Source organism: Tigriopus californicus, chromosome 4 (assembly GCF_007210705.1).
Source record: "Tigriopus californicus strain San Diego chromosome 4, Tcal_SD_v2.1, whole genome shotgun sequence".
Classification (NCBI taxonomy): domain Eukaryota; kingdom Metazoa; phylum Arthropoda; class Copepoda; order Harpacticoida; family Harpacticidae; genus Tigriopus; species Tigriopus californicus.
The window spans coordinates 5,912,043-5,929,668 of NC_081443.1; the positions used below are offsets into that span (position 1 = coordinate 5,912,043).

Sequence of the window (17,626 nt, forward strand, 5' to 3'; positions counted from 1 at the left end):
TTTCTCTTATCTTTGCAATTTAAACTTGCAAAATTATCACATTTACTTTGGTGAACATTCAGATCGTCAGTTAGTTTCCTGATTGTTGCATGATGGTTCATCAACTACTTCCGAAAGGTAAGTTGAATATTCTTTTTTCTTTATTTTGTTGCTATTTTCCCACGAACTAATAATCGCAAGGAATAATCTTGAGGAAAAAATGGAATTATTTTACTTTTAAAAATTCTTTATGGACTTCTTTACCTCTACTGGAAATGGAATTCCCAGCAATTTAAGACAAAAAAAGTATTCATTTTCTTTAACTTTAATACTTTAATAAATTAACTTTGGTCTAGTCCTAGTATGCAGGGTTAGTCTGGAATGCTATTCAAAATTATGTCCGGTTCTGACTGAAAACCTCCTAACAAATTCTCGAGGGTTTGAAAGTGCTTGAAAACACAAAACGCAAAACGCAAAATCTACAACGTCAGTGATTGTTCATTTCAGATCAAATCTAGCTAAGATCAGCTTATCTTCTCAAAGTTGATATGCCACACATTTGAATTTTTTTGGAAACAACAGGATGCATAAGGGCCCTTATTTGCAACGTCAGACTGCCCAAACAAAACGGGAAGAGGCGCAAAGGATTGCTAAATAAACTACTTGTGAAATGCCATAAAAGCGATTTCTTTTCCGGACATTATGTGACCCGGGTCATGTGGAGTACATTCATGGATTCCATGGTACATTTCGTATGAAAAGTGTGCTTTTGCAAATTATTTTTCCTTAAAAAACATTTTTATTCATCTCGTTTTTCTTGTTTCCATGTTTAATGAAATCCTTCATTTTCATCATCTCTCCCAAAGAATGCATGTATTAAATTGATTAGCATTGATAGGTAGCTGCAAGTGTATTCTATTTTTTCTACGTGAATATCGTGCGTTGTTGTGCGCTTTGGATTCTCATATCATGTTGATATTAATTTTAGAGACCCCTCATCTACTTTGTTGTGGACAATGATTTCAGGAATGCTTCATAATGTGATTTTCACTTAGAAGTCATAAATATGAGTCTATATGGAAATTCTATTTTTCATTGACGTATTTCTCAAAAATCAAGAATATCGTTATAACATTAATAAAGCAATTTGTGCCTTAAAAACCACCATAATACTTAAATAACCCACAATAACCAAACAAATCAAAAAAATCTTTTTTCATCTTTTTGTAACTTATTTTGGCTAATTTTCATACACCCAAACAAGGACGGCTCTACCCTGGACACATAGTTACCCTAAAAATCAACAGCTGCGAAACATTGAAAGGGCTAAATTTGAAGAGACTCTAACCCTAAGAAATCTGAAGTGAAGTCCGCTTATAAATCATTGTGTGTGACTACTGCTCAATGGCCCGCACTTGGGTTGACCTCACTACCATTTTGACAAACCATTTCAAGAGGTTAGCCAACCTGACCGGTCCCCTCACACTGGATTAGAGCCATTGAAGATATCAAATCCAATATCCTCTGATCGTCTGTTCTACATTTGAAAACATTGGATCACAAGATCCAGGTAGGACTCAAAACTGAAGGGAAAGGCATGAATGATCCTTCATTAGTGACAAAGTGTCCCCAACTATGACCCAAGCAGCATTACATTTTGCAGCCCAGAGACCACCCATCCTTATTTCCCAAGACTTGGCCATGCTAAGACCAAAGGCCTGTCATCAGTGAATACAAGCAAGCTAGAGAGCTTGATGTGGATTCATTAAAATGAAGAAAGAGGTTGACCAGCCTGAACAAGTTGTGATTATTGACATATGATTGGTCACGCAGCAGGTATCTGTGTGAGAGTGTCTCTCAGCTCAATGATAGTAGACAATAGACAAAACTCTCTCAGTGAATCTGTGTAATAGACCGTCAATTGTGTATTTCTTTCATAATTGTTGTCCCTTGCTCTTCTATGTGATAACTGATGTGACTGACAAGCCAAGTTTGTTTGCTCTCAGATTACTGACCAAGATGAATCATTTCATCGGCCATTATTCCCCACATTGTCAACGGCATTCATGACACAGAGAGAGAGCATTAAGAGTTTCTACAAATGTTGTGAAAAGCTATTGGGAATTTCAACTCAATCCCCAGACAGCCATCAGCAACCTGTTTCCAACTTGAGACCCCAACTAGTGGGCCCATACTCCTATTTTCTATTAACTGAAGTGAAGTGTTTGCAATTAGGCCTTGGGACCCCATTCCATATTTTGAGCCTAAACTGTAAAGTTGTTGGCCTGTGTGGTGACCTGGCCTATAACCACATCAATCATAATGTTCTTCGAAAAAGTGGAAGAAATGATGAAAACCAGAAAATGATCAGTTTACCCTTGATAAATATTGAATTCATATGAATGATGGGTGTGAACTCCATGTTGTTTGGACTTTTGATTATGAAATGCATTTGAAAAAGCCCATTGAGTCACATCTTTTTAAATGTATCATGTATATTTCTGTCAACACAATTTTGTATTAATTCTTCAAGTTTGCCATCCTTCAGCATTAATAAGGTGCAAAAGCTTTGCAACAAAAAACTTCTCACCAGGACACTTTTATCTCATTGTTCAAAAGGACTCTTAGTTGTTAAGCCCATACAAACTATATATCATGAAACTTCTTAGATTATATTTTTAAAGGCTGAACGCTCGTGTACCTACCAAAAGCAACTAAATTTCGTTTCAAGTAATCACCATAAATCGAATGGTGGTAAAAAGGGAGGAATAAAACATTAGAATAGTGTAGAACATTGGCTATTTTACATTTCCGGGTATTTGATACATTATACACCCAGTTTGATAACAACATATCATCAAGCAAGGTGATGAAAATAGGAGTGATAAACGTTATTGATCTGAATACCAAGGTTTTAACAAAACTTGCACGTTTTTTGACTTACTGAGGGGCTAATGCACATTGCCCTTTCGTTGTCTGCCCTCTGAGCACTGTCCACCTCCATGTCTAGAGAACTCCCTGACCTGAATTAATACATTTTCGTCTTGAACTTCTGGAATTCCAATCCCAGAAGCGGTAAGGAAGTCCACAAAAAGAAAAACTATTTTGACCGATGCAAACTTTTTTCCGACTCTTGGTGATAACAATTTAAAGTCAAATTGAACGTATACACAGTAGATGAACTATTTTTCCGAGCCTTATCCATAATCATTTATTCGCCCCCCCCCAAAAAATCGGAAGTTCGATAGAGCACGGACAAACCATACTTCAAGACGGAAAGTACAGTATTGCCAATCCTTCAAATGAATTCATCAGCTCAGATAGTGAAAAAAATCAGCACCTCCAGTCAAGGAAAATGCTATTCAAATATACAAAGTCCTGTAGAAACCAATTAAAAAAAACATGTCATTTTGCATGATTCAATTATAGAATGGATCAATTCCAAGCGTCACAAAATGTCGAATTCGCTGCTTACCTATCATTTTGAAGATGCGAGGTATCATCAATTCGTCCCAAGGAGCCAAGAGTTTCGGCGTCCAAAGTGAGGATGCTCACCACCACCACCGAGGGTGTGGTCATACAAAGAAGTCCGTCCCTAGCATAACAAAGATCGGGTCCGCCAGCCCATAGGCCACACCCCTGGACGGACATGGAATAAGCCACGTGGAACTGAGTGGCAAAGTACGCGCCCGAGGAAATGCCCGAAACCGACACCAAATCTGGGTCAACGTTGAATTGAGGCAGGGACCCTTGGGCGTGGATTCCGGAGACAAATACTACCAGACAAAAAAGCTCAAAGTTAAACAACCCCATGGTTCAGCAAGATTTGGGCCTGAGCTCGTCCGCTTTACTAAAAGCTATCTTATTTATATGTGTATGATTATGTTTACACGATTTGCTAGTCAATAAACATGGGGCATTAATGGCCGTCAACGTACGAGATAAAAAGTTGGACCTGAGGCCAGTTTTGTAAAGGCTTGCCCCCTCCAGCTATGGCTTGGACTAAAGCCCCTTTAATAGAAGAGTACGCGCCTGAGATTTTTGGTCCCAAAACGTCGTTTCTATTGTACTGTCGTTCCTAAGTTCACCCCAAGGCGGCTTTTTCTGTGTTATGTAGTGCAGTGGATCATCGCCTTGAACGGCGGACCCTGAACCCTAAATGGGACAATATATATTACAAATTGTAAAACTATTGTGATCCAATGAGAAGCAGAATCTCGCAATAAAGACTTTTTATTTATTTCATTGTTGTCAAAAGTAGCAAGAAAATGAATCGGCTGCATTTGACCAAGTGACCAAAATTCTCGAGTGCGTACTCCTCTACTATAGTGTCTCTGGATTGGACGTTATCCAGAACGAGCATCTACTCACCAAGGACGATTGCACTCTCATACCAGTTAAGGTCCAAGCCCCGGCCCTAATGCCGAGGTACGATAAGCTTTAAAAAACAGGCCCCTGGCCGGAGGCAAAGAAAACAAGCCCCCGTCGAATAATGATAAACGGGCCAGGAAAAACGTATGACAAGAATCCACTCAATGAATCCAGCTACAATTTGGGCAATCCTAATGCCGATAGCTTTTATTCCAGCCCTGGCCTTGGCTAATCCAGTCTTTCTTCACTCCCGCTAGGTGGCGTTAATAAGCCAGGCCCTCTAGTGAAAAAGACTGACATTATTCCTGCCCCTGGTCGCCATGTTTTTCAAAGCTGATCCATCGACCAGGGTGATGAACATAATCGATTCATGGCCACCTATTACCTGAAATCAATCCTCGACTCAAAGTGAAGGACGAACCCAACTCCAAAAAAGGTGACTTGGATTCAATCAATCTAATTGGAAGCAATATGCATGAATGAAGGGTCGCGTCTTCATCAGGAATGAGATTTAACATTCTTGAGAAGAAAAGGCCGCTTTGATCACGCTGAGTGGACTTGACTCAAGTTTCAGCTGATTAGGCTATGAAATCCATCAATTGAGGAGATCCTCATTTCACTCGTTTCTTGTGGCCTGTTCTCTCCTCCCGATTGCCCGTTTGCTCGTTTGCTCGTTTGCTCGTTTGCTCGTTTGCCCTGCCTGCCAGCCAGCCAGCTAAGCTAGAACATGTTGGGTCCCGCCGTGAGCCGTGCTTTGGTGCGTAGCCGCATCACACCCGTGGCCGTGTCCCATGGCCGTCGGGCCTTCACGCATCATACGTGGATCTCGGGTCCGCCCCGGACTCGCATCTCTTTCCCCGAGAAGATGGTGCACGCCTTCTTGCTCTCCGTGGGTGTGACTTTCCCCGGTCTCTGGGTCATTGCCAACATCCGCAACTACCGGAACGGCAAATAGAGGAAGGATGCCCAGAGAACGAACTTCTTCGATTTAGTGTTAGGACAAGGCTCAGCCTTCAGATTCAAAGGTGAGTGCGCTCACATGTCCCGCCCATTTTCCTACCCATCGCCTCAACCAACGCATCTTAACCCCCGGACTCACTCGCCGGGATGACCCTGATATATGTAGCACTATTGTTTGCCATTGCAGATCCGGCGTGTGGTTTGGACCTGGCGACATGCAGCCTCACAGACTCGCAGACTCGCAGACTCGCAGACTCGCCCCACCCTCATGAATTAGTATCAGTCCAAAGTATTGTGCTTGAAATACATTGCAAATAGTAAATGGGGCATTCATCGTCCATTTTGAACCGCATGTCTGAAACCAAAGTCCCCGAAAAGACTGATGGATCGATAGAGGCTTCCCCATATAGGTCCATGGGTCCAATTGATGTGGCTGGAAATCAAGCCCATCGTATTTTCGGTGCTAAATGTCAAAATGATTCACTTGGCGATGAGCGCGCCCTCATGTGGGTGCAGGCAGTTTGTTACATACACTAATCTTGGGGAAGCCAATTTTGCCTGGCAATTCAGTGTTTTAGCAGAAGCCACTGCGTTATAGAACCTAATCGGCCCGAGAGCCTGCTGAAAAGACTCAAAAGCATGACAAATTGGACATTGAATTTGACGGTGATCCCAAGCTGGTTGAGGCTCGATTGAAGATAGTCGACTGTGGGTGTCGAAACCACGCAACCTCGTTTCACCGATGGAAGTTCTGTGAAATCGGGTCGAGATTCAGTCAAGAGACTCGGAAAGTATTGTCACAATTTTCCACCCCACTAGTATAACTGAATGCGATTTGGTTGGCGCTTGTTGGGAAACATGTTTGTTGCGTGGTTCATGACCTACCAACAAGATAGATCGAGGATTTGCGCGACAGAATGATCGTTATGATATCGGTTATTCATGGTTCACTAAGTAACAGAACGAATCGACTTATTGACAGCTTTACTATATATAAATCCTAGATTTTCACTTAATATTCAGACCCAAAGAGATGTAACGAAGGGTAACGGAGAAAAAAACTGTATAGTTGCATTTTAGACATTGGGTCTAGCACTTAAAATAAAGTAAAAATCAAATTCATGAAATACTAGATTGCTGTCAGTTCCTCCATAATCGGGACGAGGACATAAATATGCTGAAAATGGTCAATAAAAGAGGCGAAAAGGATAAGGGGGAAATGACGAAAATGGTGAATGGGTTCTATAAACAGGTTAACTCTGAAAGTGTGCGAATCATTTTTTTGATAAATCTGAGCCTATTTTATTTTCTTGTAAACCTCCACTTGAAAAAAAAAAGTTCTAATCCATTGATTTTCAATCAAAATCAACGAAACCTTAAGATTCATAAACACAATTGCAAACTAAACCCAACTTGAGGGACAAACGCCCGACTTCACAAAAAGTGGGGCTCTTCTGTGATTTGCGTCACGGACTTCTAGAGATGTGGACTGCAAACAGAAGCAGAAATTTCTTATCTCCTAAACCGTTCACTTTATACCAAATAAGCAGGTTTGAGCTTGGTTTGGCTGAATTACCTGTGTTAATGATGCCTATTGATAACTTTCCCATTCGTGCGTTTGCTGATCCATCTTTAGACCCCGAGCTTCCGAAATTTGCTTGGAAAGTTGCATGCTCCATTATATCCTAGTTCACTATCTCAGGGTTGGGCGAAATCGATTTTTCAAAAGGAAAGGATCTAGGTAAAAAATTCAAGCAATCTAAATACAAATGGAAGGAAAATAAAATTATGTGTGATCTGTTCCATAGAGTATTTATTATCCCACGACAATACCATTTCAATTTGAGGTTCCAGGAATCGAACACGCTAATGTGTAAAGTTTATACGTTGTTGAATGGATGGATTGATGTGTAGTTGATATCTTGAGGACCAATAAGACTCGCGTCATGGAGTGCCATCACCTCTCGGATAAGAAAATATTTTTCTTCGTTGACAACGAAGCACTGATTAGTTGTTGCAAATCTTGAAAAGCACGTTATAAAATATAGTCGTGCATAAATATCTCAGATCTCAGAGTGTACATGGTTAGAGTTATGTCTAGAGTTATTTACCCCAACGCGGATGACGGCGTCTCAAAATATCAGACGGGTCTGGTTGGTTTTTCCAAGTGCTCGTGAGAGCCATAGTCAAACCACTGCGATGACTTTTCTTTCTCTTACAGTCATCGTCTAGCGACACCCCCTTGTTATCATTGACCCTAAGTCAAGGTTCGTCAATACTTAAAAAGAAGGTGCCGGCCGATAGAGTTCATTCCAATGAAACACTCGTTAATTGTGATATCTTTTCAATGGATCGTCAGCTCCTGCGTTTCAAGAAGAAATATTTCATCGTGTTTCTTGCTTGGTGCTGATAAACTATGGATTAATGCCCTAAGATGTTCCCGTTTCGTTCATTTCGAGGTGTTTCATGTCATCGGATCGGTGTCGGTTGGTTTGGCTGGACAGGGAGCAAGGTCAGTGCATGTCCACGAAACGTTCCAATTGTGGAAATAATGCCTCTGAGTAATTGATGCCCTCACGCTTTATCACTTGTGCTGCAAGACATTGGAGTTTCGTGAAGCGCATAGGGTTTATCACCTCGTGTATGGACTGGCCCTTTAGCAAGGACTCGAAGGTCCTTCCATCAGAATTCACAGCATCAAGATGAACTCCAGCATCTAGCAGGGTCTGCACGAGGAGTGGTTTGGCCGGTTTGTTCTGGGCGGCTACATGCAAGGATGTATTGGAATCATTGTCTTTTGAGTTGGGATCCGCACCGCATTCTAACAGGAGTTGCACTGCGTCTAATGAAGGGAACTGACAGATGGGATATCGACCTACGGAAGAGCTATCACGGGCGCAGGCCAGATGTAAGGGAGTGTTGCCATTCCTTCCTCGGGGATTGAGCTTGAGGAAGTGATAAACGGACTCTTTGACCTGGTGTACTTGTTCATCATTGAGGTGTGGCATGAGTTTCGTGAGCAAACAGATGAGATGAAGAATGATGATGAGTGTTCGGTTAAAGTAAGTAATATCACGATCGCCGCTAATTGAGTTCAAAGGGTTTTTTCTCACATTGAGCTGACCCATTCGTACCTCTTCAACGGCTTTGTTGAAAACGGTCATGATATCACAAAAGTTGACCGGAGATCGATCATTGCCAGCGTTGGAACGAGTACGGTTCTCACTCATCATAAAGCTGAAGAGCTCTGCAAAACTGAGGAGAGAGCTCTGAGTCATTGGACACAGGGGCTCCAGCATCTTCTGCTGCATGTCTAGGGCATACATCCATAAAGTGATACATCGCTCAAAATGGCCCATATCTGCGTAGACGGCGCCTCGGTACCGGATGTAATAGGATGTGTCGGGATGGGCGGGACCAAGGATGCGCTCACGAACGAGAAGGGCTTGCATTCGCATGGCGTCTGGGTCAGAAATAATATCCATGAGCTGATCTAAGGAGGCCACTTCCACTGTGTTTTCGTAGGCCGAGATTGGGGAAGCTATCACTTGTTTTGGGTATACAAGCTCTCCATTGATAACTCTGGAAATATACAAATAAACACTAAAATTGCGAGCCTTCATACTTCTCTGAAGGAAAACAAAATCCTATGGCCATTTTTTGAGGCAAAATCAAGTACGAGTTTAGATGCGTCAATTCGCTGGACGCCCTCGGGCGTCGAACATTTACGGATACATATTTCATCAATGTATTCCCTTAAACAGCCCATTAGATATTCTTCTCCAAGACACGATCCTTATTTAGATTGGTTCAATTTTAGTACTGTGGGCGTGAGGCTTGAGAACGCATAACAAATCACCATGAATCACACCTTAAGTACACTATTACTAGCCGTGCCTACACTCGGTCTATAATGCAGCAAGTGCAAGTCATTCTGGCCGAGATGAGATGCAAGCAAGAACGACTTCAGAATTCATTTAGGCGTGCACCACACTTTTATCAGAGACATAAGCCAATTTTCGTTCGCAAGCAACGGCTGGAATTGAATTTCCAAGTAATTAAGCTATACTGCATGTCGGCAATTTAAGCGTGAGCGGCTAAAACCAATTCATTCGATTGGCAGCCACTTCAAACCATTGCGTTGGTTGATTTCAGTCAATGGTTTATTTGCCTTCGTTGGGAAAAGCTCTCTTGCGACCTCACCTTTCTTCCATGGCTTGTTTCCACAACTTGTATGATCCGAGCATATCACGTTTTTTGTCCACAAAGGTGGCTCCTAGCAATTCAAGGGCATCAATTCGTGCTTTCCGTGTGACCAAGTCTGTCTTTGAGATGAGGAATTCCACAATATGCATATGTCCTGTCACGGAGGCTGCCAACAAGGGAGTCATGCCTACAACCAAGCGAAAAAGTCAATAATAACAACAACAACAACAACAACAACAACACAGATCATCATTACAAAAATGAGACAAGCAAATAGATCAGTAAGAAAAACAAAAACAATTCAATTGGTTGTCGTTCAAGAGCCTCTGCCTGCCATGAGGATCATCCAATACAATTGTGATTGTTGCAACAAACCAGAATCTTAACATGTTAAATGACGTTACAATAGTTTATATTACTTAAGCATCACCTAATCATTGTACCCTTAGAGAATTCTGGAAGACTAGTGACTACTATAACTCTATGAACTTTATTTTTCATCTTAGTTAGATGCAGCTCGGGGACATAAGCAGGGCAAAAATGACTGGAATGAGCTTGTATGTTGGAATGCAACCTTCTGTACAGTACATGGAAACTATGTTTCTAAGAACATTTGAGCATGTGCTTAGACCTATGAGCACTAATCAAGCGGGATGTTCTGTTTATACCCATGCTGAACTGAGTTATAAAACGGCGAGATAACCTAAGACTAATTAGACTGATTGGAGCGATCTATCCATCATCTAACAAAACTAATCTGAGACAGGGTACCGAACAAAATTTCTAACGATGCCTTGTGGATTTGTACATCACGTACTGATACACGTACTAAGCTGGAGGGTGATTCGAGATTAACTCCTCTAGAGTTATAATCGCCCCTATTATTTGGTGCTCACAGAAAAAGAAAATCCAGTAAAAGTGGGTTTTATTACCATAGGCATCCACGTCCATACGAGCTCCACTAGCCAAGAGAAGTTTCATGATCTCCAGAGACCCGGATTCTGCACAATCATGCAGGGCAGTGTTGCCTTTGACAGATTTTCGGTTGACGTCTGCACCGATGGCAATAAGATATTTGGCGATTTTGAGGTGACCCTTATAGCAAGCGATCATGAGGCAAGTGTGGCCATGTCGATTGGCGACTTCGATATCTGAAAAATTATAAGCAACTCGAATGAGGCAAACATAATGAACATGGTTCACAAAGTCGAGAACATTGGTCAAATACTACATATTTTTGTCATATCTTGCATAACGAGAACCAAAAACCTGTCAACTGATAATAATCTACTCGTTCAACCATGACTCCTTCCATCTTTAAATTGAGGACGCACGGACTGTCCACATTTTTTGGCTGTATATGTCCTTTGTCATGAGGCATTCGGCAAAGTTTATGATCGTTCACACTGCGTTCTAGCTGCCTTTTCAATAGACTATCTATTACGTATGAAGTTCTTTGAATAGCAAATAAATGATGGATTGCTCTGTCGGTTATACAAATGTGCTTTTTTTTGTCTGGAAATTTAACCCATGATGCCGAGATAAAAACGGGTTCTTCATACTTTTTGCATTGCTCTATGAGCAGCTCTAGTTTTCGTAACTGAAGTATCTTCCTCTATGATATCCCCGCACAGATATAGACGAACAAAATGCTGCTTCTTTTTGGCCCATCAACATCAATACGCCTTGGATAGCACGTGACCGAGAGACTCGTTTTGCCGGGCAAAACGTTGGGAATGTTCCAATGGGCGAGTAATCATCGTCATCGTTTTTTTCGAGTTTAAAGGTTTTGAATGCATGCCCCCATGAGTATATACATCAAGAGCTAGCTCCTGGCGAGTGGGTGTACTTTCTTTCTCAACAAAAGCTTCCGATGAAATTCTTGTGTTTGAGCCAAACTTTGGCTACGTTCGGGTACGTTCGAGTTACTCGTCATGTAAGGCACTCAAGATCGGAATGAAAAGCATCAACAGTCCAATGACATTGGAAGGAAAGTTTTGAAATTCATTTGAACTGCCAGAATGCTATGTTCAGTGATCAATCTCAACTAGCATTTGAGCGGTTAAAATTAGTCGGCAACAACGTCAAGGAAGTAGAGTAATACAATACAGACAAGAACAAGAACTTTGACATGAAACAAAAAAAAAGAACAATCCCGCACACGGCCAAAAATGATGATCGTTCATCTTCAACAAAATCATCAAGAGCATTTCTAAGGTCAAAGTGAACCTTCACTTGAACATTCTCGGGCACTTCATGAAATTCTGTTGGATAATGGGGTACTTTCCCTCTTGAAGACGTGTGTATGAAAACGTCTACTCGCACTTGCTATTTTACTACAAACAAATAACAACCTTTGGGGAAAACAGTTTTCCAAAATAAAGTAAGGATTTACCTTCAGAAGTTTCGTTTTAACGTTATGGCGAACCACATTAGCAAACCTAACGTATGTAACTTCTACAAAACGATTTAAGTCTCGCATCTATGAGGTATTAACGTAGTCTGTGAACTCGTGGCGAGATTGCCTCTATTGTCATGTTAATCATTCGGGTCAAATGATATCGTTTTTAACATTAATGCCACACATAATGAGAACGAGGAAGCATGTCTCATATGACCGAACTCAACTACATCGTTTTAAATCGACAATACAGCCGGACACTTCTCATAAACCTTTTTTTGGAACCCAATAGTTCACGCAATTTCAATAATTGCTCACTATCCCTTTATTGTCTCACCTGCGCCTCTGAGGATGAGATACTGAACAATTTCAAAATGTCCATCAAAACAAGCCGCTCGAAGTGGGGTGGAATTGGTTTTCGTGGTTGAGTTCACATTGGCTCCCTGGTCAGTGAGCAAGCGAACAATGGCACTGTGACCGGCAGCTGCAGCACACCAGAGGGGCGGTGCCCCTTCAATTGTTTCTCCGTCGAACGTCACAGATCCGGGTTGTTCCACATTGGCATGGCACCTATCCACAAGATATTCAACAACGTCTTTGTGGCCATTACGACAAGCTAAAACCAGAGGGGTGGCTCCGTTGGTCTTGGCAGACACTAGCTGCTTGACCTCGTCTTTGGGTCTATGATCGAGGAAGACCTGCAAGTAAACCAATGGTTAGAATAGCTTAGATATCAGCGGTCAGTGGACAGCAAGAGAAATGTACTCCTGAAAAATGATACTTCGGCGGCACATCGCGGTAGGGCGAAGCAAGTAAGCAAGCCCCACACCCCAAATATGGGTCATATTTTGAGCTATCAATTGACCTATAAAATCTAACAACTAGAGCAATGCAATGGCGATCACAAGTGGCGAAGTAAGACTATAATTTACCTATTTTGAAAGTTGACTAACTCTTGTGGACTCTTGGCATGAGGAATGAGAAAAATCAGCATTCTATCTATTTTGAATGAATCGATAACAAATTTGAAACGCACTCTAATGTCAGTAACGAGAAGGAACTGAAACTGTGATTGCCCTACCAACGACTTGCGTCACTAAAATGTGTGGAAATGTCAGTATTAGATACAAACACTCTAGAGGAAGGTAACCCCCCCCCAAAAAAAAGGTGAGATGTGTCTATTCTATTGCAATGTAATGCAGGATAGGTAACAACACTTAATGGAAATTATCATTAAGGATCCCAACCTTAATTAATGCAAGGGAGACACAAACTCTCCTTCAAAATATCCTTACTGGCAATTCTAGTATTGGGAAGGGGTACTATTACGGGGTTACTAAATCAAGATATTCATTGAAATACTGAAGGCTTGAACAGAATCTTGCCGTTCAGTTCGGCCTCTAGCTGAGCGTGTATCCATTCGTCGGGCCTCCAAAGTGTGCTCGTGGATTCATCAGAACAGCCAAACGACCAGTGCCCAAGTCGTTGCTCTTTCGATTCAAATGCTGCCCAAGATTCTTAGTACGTAGTAGAAGCAAAACCTAGTATAGTAATACCAGTACCTGTTACAGAAGAGCCCAATTTTGCCTTAAGAGTCGAGATCCTTCTTCTATATACTTCTACTACTACTACTCCAGAGTTCTCCCTGACTACCTCCTCGTGGACATGACGAACATCATCATCAGGCTAACATCACCAGTCTCAACAACAGCAACAGCCGAGGCACTATCACCGCTCAGTCATTGCACTATCGGCTTCTCTCGTACGACTCCTAACACTACTTTACTACTACAACAACGTCGACGGCGATTGTTGCTTCTCGTTCTTCTTCATCGTGAAGAGCAACATTCTACCACATCAACGGGCCCGGATTGAGCGTCAACTCTCAAGGTCAGGCACCTAGCTTTGTGTCTTTGTGTTCGAATTCAAGTTCGGCGTACAGCACTGGATGGGGGCATGCATTAATGCTCTCAAAAATCATGAACCGATCCAAACCTAACCAGCCATGTTAGTTGGCACCAAATATTCACCACCAGAACTGGCTCGATATCGTCAAATTCCATAAATAATAACATTATCATTGACGTGGAGAAGCTTGAAAACCATTCCATCATGAGCGCAAATGGCTCTCAGAGGCGTGAACTCTCGCAGAGCAAATACAAACGATGCTCTTTGCCATCCAGAACTAGTGCCGGAGTGCTGGATTAAACTTGATCCGAGGCCTTAAGACTGAATTTCGTGATGAGATTTTAAGCCATGGGCAAACATATTTACTAGTGCATTCGTTTAAAAATGATGCATATGCTTTTCTACGACTAAAAACGGCGACAGAACACCCCAACCTCAAACTAGAATTGCGTCAATGACACATCTGTTCTTTGTCGTGGGATCGGCGTTCCATCAATGATCAGCAACAGAGGGAGTTGATCAATTTGCACCATTGATCCGGCCAAGGAACTTCGCTCCCGTAGTTTTCAGCCAAAAGAAATATGCCATTTAAATGGCATTAGTACAACTGAAAGTCACAGGAATGCCAACAAGAGTGAAGAGTTGACGAGGATGCTTCACAAGAGAGATAAGCTACATATCATCATCTCATTAAAAGTTTGCCATAGATGCAACGGGATTGGACGTTAAGCGTTGGGTCTTACCTTGAGTCTACGAAGTTTGCCGTCGCGAGCCGCGTTGAACACGACATTGCGAAATTCCATCTTATTGGCCTTACTGGCGCTTTCTCCGATGGTGGGAGTACACGGGACGGCTGGGACCGTCATAAAACCGTAGATCCCCGCACGGGTACCCACCAATCAAAAGGCCGAAGGCGGCCACTGAGGGGCAGAGAGGGCGTATTCAAGCCTTAGAGCTCGGATATTCAAGGACTCTTCTTGAAAATGGAACCGTTCACGTTACAAGGGCAATATACTTCTTAAATGTGTCGAGGCTATCGAAAGTTCACAATCACTCTTTTCGTCGTGGCTCTTTCTTTCCGAGGTCGTCCAGCTATTGAATAAGTTGGTGAGCTGATATGATGGGAGGAGGTAGTAATCCTAATAGGAGTACTACTACTATTACTACTAGCTCAAGCCTGAACTTGGAACAACGACGACGAACACGGGTGGAATGGATGGAAAGGTAGAAGATGGAAAAGGAACGAGTCGAAGCCACGCAGGCAGGCAGCCTGGGCTTGAGGTGAATGACGGACTTTCGATCCTTCGCTCGTATATCGGAGGTCGTGGACCAGCGATGAACCGCCGCGAGAAAGTCAGTGCGGTCTCTTCTGGCGTGTCTCTACCGTGGAAAGTCTCAGGTAAGGCGCCCGTCGTTCGTGAGTCACTACAAAAGCTTCTTCGGCCGGGGATCGCTCGAGCCTGATGATCCTCTTGAATGCAGTGGGGGGCTCACTGAGGAACGAAAAGGACGAAAAGGACGGCCTTTCCACTGTCTGGCCTGGCTGCCACGACAGCGTGTTCCAACACAATCTCAGGATAGAAGAAAAGGGTAAGAAAGCAAGAAGGCAAGGAGGGCAGAGGTCGACGATGAGCTGAGATACGGGCACGGTCGGTTGAGTCTTGTAGTTCAGAGCCTCCACCTTGGGTTGGATCCAGGTCTGAGGTCTCTCTCTCTCAAGTCTCACGAATCGCTGCTCGAATTATTGGCCTCTCTCTCTCTCCTGTTCTTACTCTCTGCCGTTGCCTGCGAAGGCCAACGCTCAACTGAAGAAAGAGACCAAAGGCACGAAACAGACGAACAACGGACGAACAAACGAAGAACGAACGAAAGGCAACAACATCCGCCCTCCTCGCGCGCCTCTCCGCTCCACCACCAAAACAAGCGGGCCCGACCAGGAAAGCTAAACACCCGGCCATCGCCAGCAACATCAGTCCGTTCTCTAGAGGACCAGAGAGACGCCCATCTCAGGCCACCGACCCGAGCCATCAGACAAACAAAACGAGCGCTCGCATTCACTCCCCATGGTTTCCTCAGCCTAAGGGGCTCACTCTGATCATCTCCTCTGAGTTGAGTTGGTGGAGACTTGGGCTCTGAGGCGCGCTCGTGGATCCGAGCGAGGAATTTAGCCAACCCCGCTCTCGTCAATTCTGAGGTTCCCATCGTCAGATATGCCCAGTGGCTGGCAGGCTGAATTGGCTGGACTTAACTCTAAGTGACAAAGTCGTGATCCTTCTAAAGATGTTGGAGATGGATGGCTGAAATGGGCCCAAGTGATGTATTTTCAAAGACTAGGACATTTCTGCTTTTTCCATAGTCCCTGTTCTTGCCTTAAAGTTTGAGTAAGCGCAATTTGTAGTGCTGGGGTGAGTCCAGACTTGAGCCCGAGTGCACTCGAGTCTTTTACTCGATTTTGGAGGAATTAGCCGAACCTGTGTCTTTTTAGAAAGGACTTGCAAAAAGAAGTTATCCATTTCTTCCTAGAATTTCGTAGAACGTGTCTTGTTGCTGGACCTGAATTTACATTAAAAGACTCGAGTTCGGACTCACGAGTCCGGGAAAACATCAAGATATCAAAGGATTCGTCGCAGCACTGGTATTTTGAGAAAGGTTTCTTGATAGAAGGCCAAAGCTAAAGAGTTCTAACTCGCCATGGATTTAAACCCGAAGTATTGTCATTTTTTTTACATTTTTCAACAATCACTTTCCAAAATCATTTCCGGACATTAGGCTAAAACAAGCGGTTAAAATCTCTGAATCATAATTCATCAGGGCAATAGCTGTTCTTCAATAAAAAGAACGGATTAGCTACTTTGGCCAAAAAGGGTATTTCGTTACGTAATTGTTACTCGCCAAAAAATGTAATGACGTTAGGATTACTTTTACTAAATTTTAGATGACCAAAATTTCAGGTTTTTTACCTCATCATGACCATCCTTTGCTAAATCAATGGTTATATTTTTGTTTCAAACAGTCCTAAAATATTAAGATTCCCTGCCAATATGTTATGCTAATGAGCATTGATAATGCACTGGTAACAGGGATGAGAGATTATTAAAAGCCATTTTCTACCACCTGGCAGAAAATGGTGACAGAAAATGGCAGATTTTGGTCCAAAATAAGTGGCAAAACTGGCAGAAAATGGCAAAAAATGGCAGAGAATAGAATTCTTTCCATTATTATAAATAATCTTTTTCTAGTATTTACAATGACTTCCGTTAATTTTTAAGCCTACCTGTATGTAGTTTTGACACGTTTGGGATGGGTATTTTGCATCGAATGTGAGATACAACCAATAAACATCATTGGAGTGTGATCGAGTTTGAATTTTGCCACCACGATTGATTGGAGTCAAGGATGCCATTTGACCTAAACTTTTCGAAGTCAAATGACGACAATGGCATTTAAAAAAGTTATATCTTATTCAATAACCATTTTGATGACTGAAGAAAAAACTGTAATTGCTGTGGCTAGGCCTTGGATACTGCAAGTGGTCTATGGATACTATTATCAATTCAATCAACCATCAAACAGCATAAATATCAATATTTGAGGAAGATTTTGCATTCCAGCCAATGCTATATCAATATGTTTTTTAGCAAAAGACACTTGAAAAACTTATCCAACCCATATGATCCTTCTTGTCTTTGACATCTTTTAGAATCAAGATCGGCCATTCTAAACACTGGCGGCCACTTTTGACCACCTTCCAACAATTTCTGCCACTTTCTCCCATTTTCTGCCACTTTCTGTCCTTTCTGT

The 17,626-nt window shown here is 42.4% G+C and overlaps 2 protein-coding genes across 3 annotated transcripts in view; both read right to left on the bottom strand.

Moving 5' to 3' along the window:
• LOC131879932 (poly(3-hydroxybutyrate) depolymerase-like) overlaps window positions 1-4,499 on the bottom strand; it is an 8,028-nt gene extending 3,529 nt beyond the window's left edge. The window contains exons 1-2 of one of the 2 annotated variants that reach the window (XM_059226426.1): window positions 4,351-4,499; window positions 3,455-3,755 (exon numbers count right to left, since the gene is read on the bottom strand). In XM_059226426.1, coding sequence (XP_059082409.1) covers window positions 3,455-3,630 — 176 coding nt within the window. In that variant the 5' untranslated portion in view covers window positions 3,631-3,755; window positions 4,351-4,499. Of the gene's footprint in view, window positions 1-3,454; window positions 3,848-4,350 lie in introns of those variants that run through there. The other variant, XM_059226425.1, reaches the window with a different exon arrangement.
• A 2,607-nt stretch (window positions 4,500-7,106) lies between these two features.
• On the bottom strand, window positions 7,107-15,610 carry LOC131878904 (protein fem-1 homolog C-like; the record flags this gene model as incomplete). The annotated part of the gene is given in 5 exon segments (XM_059225050.1): window positions 7,107-8,892; window positions 9,514-9,703; window positions 10,449-10,667; window positions 12,255-12,615; window positions 14,569-15,610. Coding segments are annotated over 5 exon segments (1,962 nt in total). The 3' UTR covers window positions 7,107-7,823.
• Window positions 15,611-17,626: the final 2,016 nt, after the last annotated feature.